Here is a 13,182-nt window from a genome sequence, read left to right on the forward strand (position 1 = left end):
TAGATTCTTTAGTTGATTTACATCATTTACCTTGAATTGATAGACTTCTAGAAGACTTCTAAAGTTATAGATAAAAGATAAAAGAAGGAAAGCAAACCTTAAAAATTAAAATGTTAAGTTGGAAATCATTCAAGTCGTACTGAGGTGTTAGTTATATTGGCTCTTGTTGAGGAGGTGACAAGATTCAACGAGACTTTTTTCTTTCTTCTTTTCTTCTTCGTGAATGATTCTGAGGAATAGCTACATGGAGAAGTCACTGGGGAACATCTCCTAGGTAATTTCCTTCAGCAGTTCATAGCTAGTTCAGCAGCTATCAGTAATATTGGATGTTCTTCTAAAGTTTGCTTCTGTGGAGACTGAAACCACTCAAGTAACATCTCTTCCAACCGCATCGCGTGAAAGTGGATCGCAAAAATCGTTAATCGACGGCACGAAGAGTGCACCAAGGCCGTGATCTCGGTTCGTTCGCATCCACCCACATCGAGCGGATGGAGCGCACGACACCGTCGCGGCGGCTCGGGGTAACAAATTGCAATGGGTGCAGTTGCACAATCCCAGCCCCCACCCCTGAACTGAATCCACTTGCATTTAATGCATTTCTAAGATCGGACACGGCTAATCTATTGATGTGCTTGTTCGACTGTGAGAATCCGATCATTATGCGACGGCCGACATGAAACTCATCGCCGGCCTTTTGGTAAGGTTTTATATTCTTTTAGTGCTTTTAATTAATTACCATTTAATCCAATTATTAATTAATAAACAATACAAAGTAAAATTTGGTGGTTTTGCATATTGGGGCAATTGTGTTAACTGCTTAATTATTACCTATAATTACTAATTGCTCTCATATTAAAATGCCAAGAATTGAATTAATTATCCCACTCCATAAAAGACTAGTTGAAACATTCAAGTTCATTGACCAATATAAAAAATTACGCAACTTATTTAAATAACCACTTTAATTTATAAATAATTTATTTTAAGCAAAAATAGTTATACTGGTCAAAAACTTGTAGGTAATTTTTTTACTTACTTTGATTAAAATTAGATGTCTAAAAAAACGTGATAAAAAAAGTGAAAAATCCAGTCGATTTTAAAACATTTGATTAAAATTTTATTATTGAAATAATAATAAAATTAGAAGATAAAATATTTCTTATTTTGTCGTCTAATTTTATTTTTATTTACTTATTATACATTTATATAATATTATACTATTTAGATTCCCTAAATTTTTATTTTAAATTATTTATTTTTGAGAATTTATAAATATTTTATAAATTCCTTCGATTATTGAGCTTTCAGCAGCTTTTAGATTATTGAAATTCTCTTTTAATATCTAATTTTATATTATAAAAAATTGAGAACATTTAAATTATCAAAAATTTTCAAGATTTTGGAAACCTCTAGATTTTTAAGACTTCCAGCTTTAGATTCCTGAGTTCTAACATTGAATTTTTTAAGTACTTTTATTTATTGTAAATCTTTATTAAATTTTCTAATTATTAAAAATTATTGAGATTACTCAGATTATTCACTTTTTTTTTTATTTTGAATGTAAATTTTAATTAGATTATTTATGTTTTAATATTTTTTAGATTCTTTTCTTTTTTAACAGATAATTCCTAAATTCTTTAGATTAGAATTCTTTATATTATTAAAATGTAATTTTATTAATTTATATATTTATAATTAATATTTCAATTTTTTTTGAATTGTATTATATTTTTAAAACTTAAAGCTTTTAGATTTCTGAGATTACAGATTTTTAAAATTCTTTAGATTATTGAAATTTTCTTTTAATATCTAATTTTATATTATCAAAAATTTTCAATATTTTTAAATACTTTTATTTATTGTAACTCTTTAGATTATTGACAATTTTTTTTAATACTTAATTTTGAATTAAAATAGATATTCAATATAGTTTAAATCCTCTTGAAAGTTTATTTTTTTTTAAATTTTGATATTGATATCTTTAATTACTTTTAAATGAAAATTATATATAATTATTATTATTTTTTCAAATTGTTTATTTCTAATTCTGTAAATTTTAAAATAAATTATCTAAATTTATTTATTTAATTACATGTTACACTGATGTCTTTCCATTCTGTTACACGTTTGTAACAGAATATTTAGTAAACGTAACATGGAAAATATGCAAATTCACCAACAAATATTTAATCTTAATTAACATAATATGTAATTGTTCATTAAATTCAAACGCCGTGAAATAGTAGAAATTTAAGCATCCGAAGTTTTAATATTTCCCAATCAAACAATGGAAGAGGAATATGTAATGTGTTGCCATTTTTGTAATTAACTCATTGTTTAATTTACATTCTGAAGTTATACAACACAAATTGTTATTAGATGTGATTTGTGGCCACCTTTAACCGTGCCAACCACACGGATAAACTAACGACACTGTTTTTACTTTATTTAATTATTCTAATAAAATATCGTGATATTTTCTTATGGAACACACCAGGATGTACTTCTTAAACATATTTATTTGCTGATTAAGTATTACCGAACAATATATTCTTATTAATGTCTAATTAACTACATGTTTCTTCCGTCTTTTTCTCTACATAAATAAAATGGCGTAAACATCGTAATTTACGATACATTCTTAATAACCATATTTCGTTCTTTTTTGTTCTTTATGACCACTACAGGTTTCACCCACAGTATTGACTCTTCCTCTTGTGCAAGGATTATTTAATTGGTAGATTATTATGTTAATTATTCATTAAATTTGTAATCTCTATTTTATGAATACAGTTTCCTTAATTTACACTGGTAAATACTATATTGTTGAGTGATGTTTTGATAAATCAAATTAGAAAATTAAAAATGGCACTCTAAATAGAGTCTTAAACTTAAACAAAGCCACAAAGAGTGACCTCTAGATTAAGATATCGACTACAAACAAATGTTTCCTGATGAATCAATTTATTGACCATTTTTAATTGGTACAAAAAACACCAAACCAATCAATAGTTTTTATGGCAATTATTAATAACTAATGACAAGCATATTTATAAGAGTTTTTTGCCATTAAATTAAAAACTAATTTAGGCTATAAAGTATAAGCATGTATTGTTCAATTGAATGTAAAAAATAATGATGATAATAAAAGTGTGTAATTTCAAATCCAGAACATCTCGACAATACAATCGATTTCTGATTCAGGTCAACCTCCATTTAAACTGCAATTATTCATCGATTGGCAGTATAAAAATGGAGTCTGCAATTTACTTTACTTTCACAGCTTCAATAATTGATAACATTCACTGATACCAACAATGAATTTATTAAATTCACGATTAAATCGCCACTGAAAAATTACAGGACATTAACATCGGAAGGCCTAATTTGGGCAATTAATTCAATCTTTCTGAAGGCAACATTAAATCAAGTTAATTGAAAATATTTATATGCTGTTCCAATTCATTAAAATTGGGGTTTTTTAAATTAATATAATTACTAAACCATAAATTTAATGAGTAACTTGAGAGGTAAATTGAGGACCAAATATTGAAAACACAGTTATAATTAATAAATAATATTGAAATTAATAAGTCAGTTTAAATATTTCATTTTTAAATTAATTTTTAATTTCAATAATAATGAAAATTTTATGAAAAAATGAACAGCACTTATTTAAATTAATATTCAATGTTAATATTAATATTAAATAAATTCAATTTAAAAATCACATTAATTTTAATGGTAAAAAATAATTTAACCTCTTAAAAATTGATAAAAAATGTTAAAAAATTAAAATCACCTATTATAAATTATTTTTTAATGTTATACTTCGATTAAAATTATTAAATCTACTTAAAAAGCACATAAATAAATAAATATCTAATCTAAGGTAATTAGAAACCTTTAAAAACTAAAAAACTGAACATTTAAATAAGAAATTTAAAATTATTGTTAATGTAAGGAATTTAAATAAAATCGAATAAATCTAAATATTAAAGAGACTAAACAATTTAAGAAAAAAACTAAGAAATAATCATTACCTTTGTATGATTATTTCAGTCATTGGCCTTAAAATAATTACAATAATTGCAGGAGTAATTAGAGGTATATTATTTTTGTAATCAGGTACGTGACGGTTAGGTCGTAACCTTCAGTGAAATTAAAGTTGACACGATATTAAATTATTAAATGTGAGCATATGACATGACTTTGTTTAACATATAATTAAAAAGTCTCATTACGTATGGAATTTTAATAAGATTTACTCACTATTAATAATGAATAACTTAATCAATATGTGGATGCTGATTTTAAACTAAGTTTTTTAATGATGAATTAATTACGTTCGAAATTAAATAGTGCGTCAATTTTGATGAATAAACTTTAGGAAGAAGCCAAGCAAAGATTTAAACGGTCTGATAACTTATTTATTTTATTGCAATTTAATTACTCTTCCTATCATCAATTTATAATGGATTGAAAAAATTTCACATAACGTGCAACGAATTATGTAACTGCATTAGCTCAAGATTGAGCAACCAAAAAATTAAAAAAAAATCTCCTTGAAGACTAATCACACCCACATACAGTGGTTTTTTGTCCCTTTTTTATGTTGGGTAAAAAGGAGAACCCCTCACATCAACGTGTGGTAAAATTACGTAAATACATTAACCAAAAATCAGTAAAAAATAGACATCCATCAGAGTTTCAGACTCCTTGAACACCTTTAAGGTTGTGCAACTGGAAACACTTCTTTATGCAACTGATTCTTTATCACACCCATTCCTTTGTTCAGCCCCCAGTTGTTTTCCTCGATGCTATTTTTCCGCTTCGTGAAAGGGATATTTAAAGCACCGCAGAAGTGCCAGATTAAGTATTGCAATTAATCTGCGTCAATTCGGTATAATAACACAATCAATTTAGATAACCCCGCTGCAAAACCGTTGTGTTTGCGCCCAAGCTGTCCGGCGTTACATAACGGATACAGTAATAGATAATTGGCGTCGTTTTAAGTTCATTACCAGAACCATTAAAGTACAAGGTTGACAAAAAAGAAATTATGTGGGTTTGTCGTAATTAATAACATATTATCCGTTCGTCTTCATTGATGGTTGGAGCTGCCAAGGTTCTTCCTGTTCCTTTGACATCCGTGATGAACTACTTTCGATACAAATGTGTAATCAAGATTAATGTGGCATTATAATTTATCAATTTGTTTAAAATTGTTATTTATGAACTGAGGAGAAAGGAATTATAGGTTATACAGTTTTTTCTTTGGGTAAACAGTAAGTTAGACACAATTTTATTGGCTATGTTTATTATAATTTAAACAATAATATTATCATACGATTAAGGTCAATAAACTTATAAATTCAAATTAATTTTTAATGAATTTAGTGATCAATTTATTTTATAGTTAATAAACTCAGATAAAACATGTTTAAGAACTTGAAACGAATCTATTTTTAAAACAATCTGAAAATTTTGTAATAAAAGTTGTTTATGTACAAATATTTTGATTGGAAAATTAATTAATGTCGTCGAATTATAAGGAATGTATTCAAATAAAATTGACAAAACATAAATAACTTTTACTGACCATTTCGAAGAATCTTATTAATAAATATTTTATTTATTTAAATTTGTTGTTCGTTTAAATTTGTGGTTTCATGCACTTAAAATTACCATCCATTTTTAAGTAAGTAAATGTCATTAAACCACAATTGTGTGTGGTGAAATTATCAGACTTGGAAAAGGTGATCCTTTCAACAGAGAAGTTACTGGAAGGGTAATCTTCTATATCTACTGTCTCCAGAGACTTTGGAACGACCAAGGGGTACTACAGAAAGGCAAAAATTGTGTAGTAACTGCTTGGTATAGTGAAGTGAATCAACTAATTGGTGTACCATCAATGTAAAGTCGTGTCGAGTCTTCACAAGTACCATTTGGTGCCTCCATTGACCTTCGATAGATGGTAAATTGGTCAAATTTGACGAATTTCGGTTTTATTAGTGATGAATTTGTTGTCAAAAAGTCAAAACCTGGACAGAAGAAATAATCCAGCTTTTTCTATAGAAACATAATGGAGATAATAATATGGAGGATATTTTTTAATGAAAAAGGTTCCCCTTTGTCTTCATATTGTAAGAAGAAGACCCATACTTTACGATCAAGGCATCCAAGACGTCCAGTTTCAGCAAGTTACTCATCAGTGGGATGTTTAGAAGAAGCTCTAGTCATGGTTTTACTTTAGTCTTACCATCTTCCTAATTTATTCCATTGAACATGTATGGAATATGATAGAAAGAAGGCTGACTAATTTTCCCACCTAACTAGAGATTTTAAAACAATTGAGGAAGCAAATTCCAATAAAATGAACCTCTTTCCTTCTGGAACAAATTGATAACCAGAATGTTAAGATGAAATTCTCCTTATTTCATTAATAAATATAATTTTTTCTGGTTGTTTGAGTTCCATTAATAACTACTGAACTGGATACGGCGATTTAAATTCATTTAAACATTGCCAAAAATAAAAATAAAAGTTAAATATTTCCGTGATGCAAAACAGTTTGCATGTTCGGCACCATTAAAATTCTATTCCACATTTGTATTCCCTAATAACATTTCTAATAACCGTATCAAATGTATACAGCCAACTGCAATCACAATTAGCAACACTGTTCTCAGAGACACACAAACAATCGCCAATTATATAACAATTTCGAATTCAAAATTATTTCCGGATCGTCAATTAAAGTGTTATGATCAAGTGACTTAAGTAAGCTTCTATTTTCCCTTTAATTGCCCATTAGAAGCAAGGTTATAATTATGTTAATGTGTTCTAATTCCAGATACTTTTCTGTGTCATTCTTGGATGCCAAGGAAGGAAGGTAACATATTAAAGACGTCTTCTTCAAACCTTATTCCTAGTTATATTTTAATAGGTGTCATACTCATTTAAGTACTCCATTGATCGTTTCAACTTGATCACCCATCACGAGGAAGAACGTAAAGATGACTCAGTCCATGGATTTTACAGCCTCCTTCAACCTGACGGAAGAGTACGCCTTGTGGAATACAGGGTGGAAGGAAATAAAGGTTTTAGAGCCTTCGTGAAGTACAACAAGCCGGGTAACTATTTATGATTAAATCCAAACAGTTGTAAGGTAACTGAACTCTTTGTGGACATGAACTGTGTCAAAAGAGTTACAACAATTTACAAGCTTATCTTGCCCATCGAAGACTGCAAATTCTGCATTGTTACATTGTCATCCTGATAAAATCTTGATTGAAATAGAAACTTGGGTTAATCACATTTGAATTGTATTACTAAAATGAAAGTGCAGTGCACAACTTGCCAAATAAATTCAATCTAGATAATATAAATAATAAAATAAAATATTTTATTCAGTGAGTGTCTGAATTACTTGATAAGCATGCAAATTAGATGAGGATGATGTTTCAAATCTTTATTTAAGCCTGGATAAATTCATCTGATTGGACAAATGGACGGGTAATTGTCTTTTCAGTCGTCACAATCGAGTCGTGGAAAGGCTGCAAACCAGATTCAGTTGTATTTCGGTGAACATGACATTTAAAAAATATGTTAATCGGACATCCAAACGTAAACACTCGCACAGATGTCCACAAGTGCTGCCAATCTCATTGTTCAGGTTCCCATCTAGATCGACCTTTTCAAGTTTCGTTGTGCAATTTTTGTCCACATATAAGGTACCACGATAATGAATTCTAAATGTCAGAGATTAAGGAATCAATAAAATAATTAGTCCATATGATCATTTTCATGCCAGTCGATTATTTGTTCCGATTTCTTTTTATGCAACAGAAATTGTATGATGAAAACTCGTGTGTTTGCCCGTGTTTCAACAGCAGGATTTATATCCAACTGATTCTTTTAAATGAACTGAAGTGATACGGAACATCACTGACATAAATCATTAGAACACTCTAAGTCATAATAATAATTACAACGATAATTCTTTGAATTTTTAACACATTACAATTATAAGTTAATGCCTGATATATTGCATATTGCATAAGTCTCCTCTTCTGTATGGAGAACATCGATTTTGCAGTGGAAGTGGAATCCTTTTATGAGCTCCATTGGTGCAACACAAGATGACTGTTAGTTAGTTACTCTTTTGTCTGCTTTATTGAATCGATACTTTCTCCACTTTTTTACCATTAACATCTCATTCTTTTTTCTAGGTAGCCAAGCCAAAGGGTATTTACAGTTTCCTCAAGACTTCAGGAAGCCCATTATATTGCAAAACCCCATTTACCAACGAAACTGGTGACACGACTGACGGTTACATTCAGATCTCATAAAATTAAATTTGTTTGTGTGTGTGTGTTTGTTTTATTTATTTAGACCACCTACTTTTTACGTGACAGACAAGATAATATATTCCGTCCTTTTGACATTGGAGAGATCATTTTAATCCAGTCGGATAAAAAATCACTGTTGTAACCTAATATATCAATCAGAGAAAAAACAAACCTTATAAAAAGTGGACGCCGTTTTTCGCGCCTGTTTCAGTAAAAATTTATTTGTTTTCGTCGCACTAATTCATTATGTGCATTAATTAATTTTTAGGTGTGGCGTTGTTAATTTCGTCCCGATAAAATTAGGTTTCAAGGAGTGGGTCATTTGCAATTATTAAGACCCAATTCTATTGTCTTGGATGATCTATTATTAATTCGTAAGATGTATTTAAATTGATGATTTCATTCCACAAGTGCAAATGAGACACCAGTTTGAAACAGTTTTTGTACAAGCTCATAAATTATAATGAAATATTAATTAGCAAAACAAAGTGACTTTATAATTATTAATTAAAATGAAGAACTCCTTGAAAAAGTTGCTGATCTGCAACCATCAATCAAAATTAATAACCAATAATTTAACACGCATACAAGAAGTTGTTTCATAAAACACCTAATTTACGTCATGTTACATTTTAAATTGGTGGCACAAAAAAAGCTGTAACATTTTATTTAATTACGTCGTCTAAGTTGGGCCCAAGAACTCGTCCACACACAAGACCGAAAAGGTCAGTTGTAGGTTCAAAAAACTTTCTTGCAAAAAATGGGCCTGTAATTAATTAAGACATTTGTTGAATATTTGGCGTTGTCAATCTATATCACATACATTTTTTATTTTATCTAACTATTTTTAAGGTGTCTGGAACTAACTGGTTAATGGAAATTTATTCAAAATTTATCAGAATGGCTGATACAACAAATGTTTTTAAAAATTACATCATTTTTCATTAAATTTCGTTATAAAAATAGTGCCTAACAATAATTCCAAATATTTCCCAAAGCTATTACTGAAGCAAACATTAACGGTTAAACACAAGTGAGATAATCAAGAAGTTGGCAAGAGTTGCAACAATTATGCAACCGTGAAAAACTATTACAAAAATGATGCAAGCACCCCGATAAGAATCGACGTGTGCAGACGTGGTGTGATAAAAGGAACTGATTAATTAAATGTCACATCATCTCATTAATTGGCCGACTGTGCATAAATGTCACGATTTTTGAATTGCATTCTGAAACTGGATCATAATGCAAGTAACCTTTTACGAATTTAGTGAGGCCGGTTTTTTTTTCGTGTAAAAATTGCATTAATGGTTTATCAGTTTTTTTCTCAATACTAACCACTTTTTGTAGCCTTATTTACATGGTTCAGATGTGGTTAATTGAATATTTTGCGGGCTTTAATGATTGATGAAATCGTTTTATTTTAATTCAGGTTACAAGGTTTCGATATGTGCACCACATTTTTTTGGACGTATTAATTTCCTTCCTGTAATTGATCAGTCGTAATTAAATTGCTATAAACAAATCTTTTACAATTACATAAATGTCCTCAAAACTTAATAATTTATGGTTATAATCAACCTGAAATTATTGATCATTAAACATGTGTCTTAGTACTTCCCCCATTTCCGTTTATTCATCAACAATTCACATACTTTCCAAAAAACTACTTCCTAATGTAATCGAGCACAATTTATAACTTTTCCTGTGAATGTAATGAAGACGTTAGTCCTTAATGTTGATTTGTAAATTAAAGCCTTAAACATTTATTTCCTAGTTACCAATCACTCCTTTTTTATGTTTGATAAACATTTTAGAACCTCTTATAAGTGGTTTTTAATTGTTTATTATTATATAAACAATCATTTTGATTAGTTAACGTTAACAATTATAATAAATATGAAAATAAATATGTAATCGGTCTAAAACTAAAAGAAATACATATATGTTTTTTTATTCATTAAACCAGAACAACCTGTTAAGAAAAATTTAGTTGTTTAAATTTAAAACAACAACTATAGTTCATAATAATGCTATATAATAATAAACTAGAATGAATTTTAACAAATTAATGCATTAAATTAAAAAACTGGATACATTTGACAAATCTAATGTCAATTGATTCTAAAAGTCCTCACTCAGTCTATAGAAAAGCTCTTTCCATAAGCTCTAACGTAATGCAACAACTGACATCTAGGAATAAATGTTGGAACATATTTTGTATCGTTACAGAAAACCACTTTAAGTTAATGTAAGTGTAAATTACATTTGTTTATCGACAAAGAATTCTATAATAAAAATCGAATCGATTTCGTTATAATAATAATCGATTTGAAACAGATATCTATATTAATAATACTTTCAGGAATCAATAAAAAAAATACTAGGTGCGTCATAAAATAGTAGAAAGCATAAAATGTGTTGAACTTTATTTTTTTAAAACTATAAAATGTAGAAATTATTGCAAAAAAGTAAAAAATTGTTCCATTTTTATATATACTATTTGTAAAAAAATCCTATTATAATGGGCCCACATGAAACCCTGAGATAAATCTGAAAAAGTCTGAAACTTGTAACAATATCTTAAACATTCATCTTTGTAGTATTTTAGAGACTTCTCAGGATTCTCATTATGCATTTAAATAAGAATATCTAGAAAGTAGTATTAAATAAAAAAAATGAACAACAATTTTATTATACTTCATAAATACTACGATGAAGTGTTAAGAAACGCCAATAACATTAGAATTCCGCTAAATAATTGACAGAGGGGAGTCACTATTCCTCAACAAATGCAATAAAAATAGCTATAAAAAATTTTCACGTTTCAATATCGAAATCCAACATATGGCATTATTGAGAATATTGCCAAACAACACATCTGGAAACCGATAAATGAAAAATATTTTAATAACAGTTTTAATTGATGGGCAAATATTGAGAGATAAATTTAAAAATAATCCCAACGAAAGCGAAAGTTTGAACCAAATAAAGTTCAAAATCCGCTTTCTTCCTCCATCTGCAACTTTGTAGTTACGTTAAGGCACAAAACAGTAAACGAATTAATTACGAATGTTTTGTGAATTCATTCAATTTTTGCACTTCTTCGACGAAGTCAACTTTCAGTGGTTTTAATTTATTGTTGGTATGAATAATTCCAATGTATTTATTGAAACAACGTCGAAAAGCATGAAATGAGATTTTCGTTATTATCATCTTCCTGCAGATATTTTCTCTTCGACAATTGTGGGTCATTCGCGAACCAAATATGTGACAATTCTATTAGAAACTGATTTTATTACTTCGGCGATCTCTAGGAATCGACAACGGCGGAAAAAGTTAAAATATATAATGTGTCCAACTGCTGATTTCTTTTAACCGGTAGTGAAAATAGCGTGGCAGGAGTTTTAGTGCACCACCGATAGTTTTAAAATGCACGTGTAATATTACGAATAATTAACGTTTTTTTATTGGTAATTAATCATATTTACTGGATATTTACACTAAATAATTTACTGTATTTATATATTCCACTTCCTCCATCGTAAGTTAATTCAAGTGCTTGTAGATTTAAATAGCCCACATTAATTAGAAGTTTTGCAATAAAAGTCGATTGTTTATTAACTAAGACATTAATTGGTTCATTTTGTGATTTCCTTGTAATAAAGTAAATACGAGAAAAGTGGTACCGTTAAAATATCAGATCTTGCATTTATTTCTGAATGCACAGATCACTTAAACTGAAAGTACGACAGATAATGATTTATCAAGAAATAATTACGTGTATATCTACTCGAAAGTATAAACCATTTAATACCGAGTATCTTAATAACTATAATTGAATGACTGCTTTAACCATTGTATCTATTGTCTGTCCTCCGTGTGTAACTCTAAGGATATTTAAATTAAAATTTAATAGAATTAGAAAAAGTTTTGTAAGTGATCAACAACTTTCATGAATGTATTCGTCTCGATTAAATATTTTAATTTTCTTAATACACCAATTTGGAGGATTAATTCTTAATGGAGCGACTAATTTGAAGATTTATTAATATTAACCTGATGGTTTCTATATGCCCTCAAGTAGTATCAAATTTTTCCCATTGAACAAGTGTCAAATGAAAGTTAAACGTAAAACACAATACGTGCATCTCAATTTTAATTTTTTAATTAGAAATTATTCTCACCTATACGAAATATGACTAATTATTTGGTTATTTAGACAATTCTCAGTTTAAACACGTTTCATACAAGATTTTACAATTGTTCATTATTTGTTTCGTTCCCAACATTATTAATTTTGTTACTTGTCTTAAAAATTAGTAGTAAATAATTATAATTATAGATAAACCAAGAAATTGATCAGTCCCCAATAGAAAAAATGAAACTTGTATGATAAGAGCCCGTTAAAATACACGAATGTTCACCTTAATATAACCACATATGTAACAAAACGATTTTGTTATGCAATAAGTTTCTTGAATTCCGTAACAACAGGAATTTACATATTTACATGTGTTTTAAAAACTCGCACACTTTTACCTTGACTAACAAATAAATTGACAAAAAAATATTGCGAATTGAATTTTCAAAAATATTTATCTGAGTTGTTTTTAGTCGACTTTCTATGAATAAAATTTTAATTTGTTTGTTGCTATGTTTTGTCGGTATTTGTTTGGAAAGTAAGAGTACTTTTGAAATGCCAAACAATATAAATTGTTTTGATGTCATGTGCAAGGAAAAATATTTATAGGGGAATCCCATAAAAGGAAAAATGTCAACTGACTACCTGTTGAACATTTTGAATAGTTGAACATTTTTCAGTTTT

The 13,182-nt window shown here is 28.5% G+C and overlaps 1 protein-coding gene across 1 annotated transcript; it reads left to right on the forward strand.

The window, feature by feature from the left end:
* The first annotated feature begins 592 nt into the window (after window positions 1-592).
* LOC109605339 (uncharacterized) lies at window positions 593-8,375 on the forward strand. The gene is made up of 4 exons (XM_020021906.2): window positions 593-697; window positions 6,857-6,895; window positions 6,950-7,136; window positions 8,235-8,375. The coding sequence occupies exons 1-4, from the start codon at window positions 674-676 to the stop codon at window positions 8,321-8,323; spliced, it is 339 nt and encodes a 112-aa protein (XP_019877465.1). The 5' UTR covers window positions 593-673; the 3' UTR covers window positions 8,324-8,375.
* Window positions 8,376-13,182: the final 4,807 nt, after the last annotated feature.

Source organism: Aethina tumida, chromosome 4 (assembly GCF_024364675.1).
Source record: "Aethina tumida isolate Nest 87 chromosome 4, icAetTumi1.1, whole genome shotgun sequence".
Lineage (NCBI taxonomy): Eukaryota > Metazoa > Arthropoda > Insecta > Coleoptera > Nitidulidae > Aethina > Aethina tumida.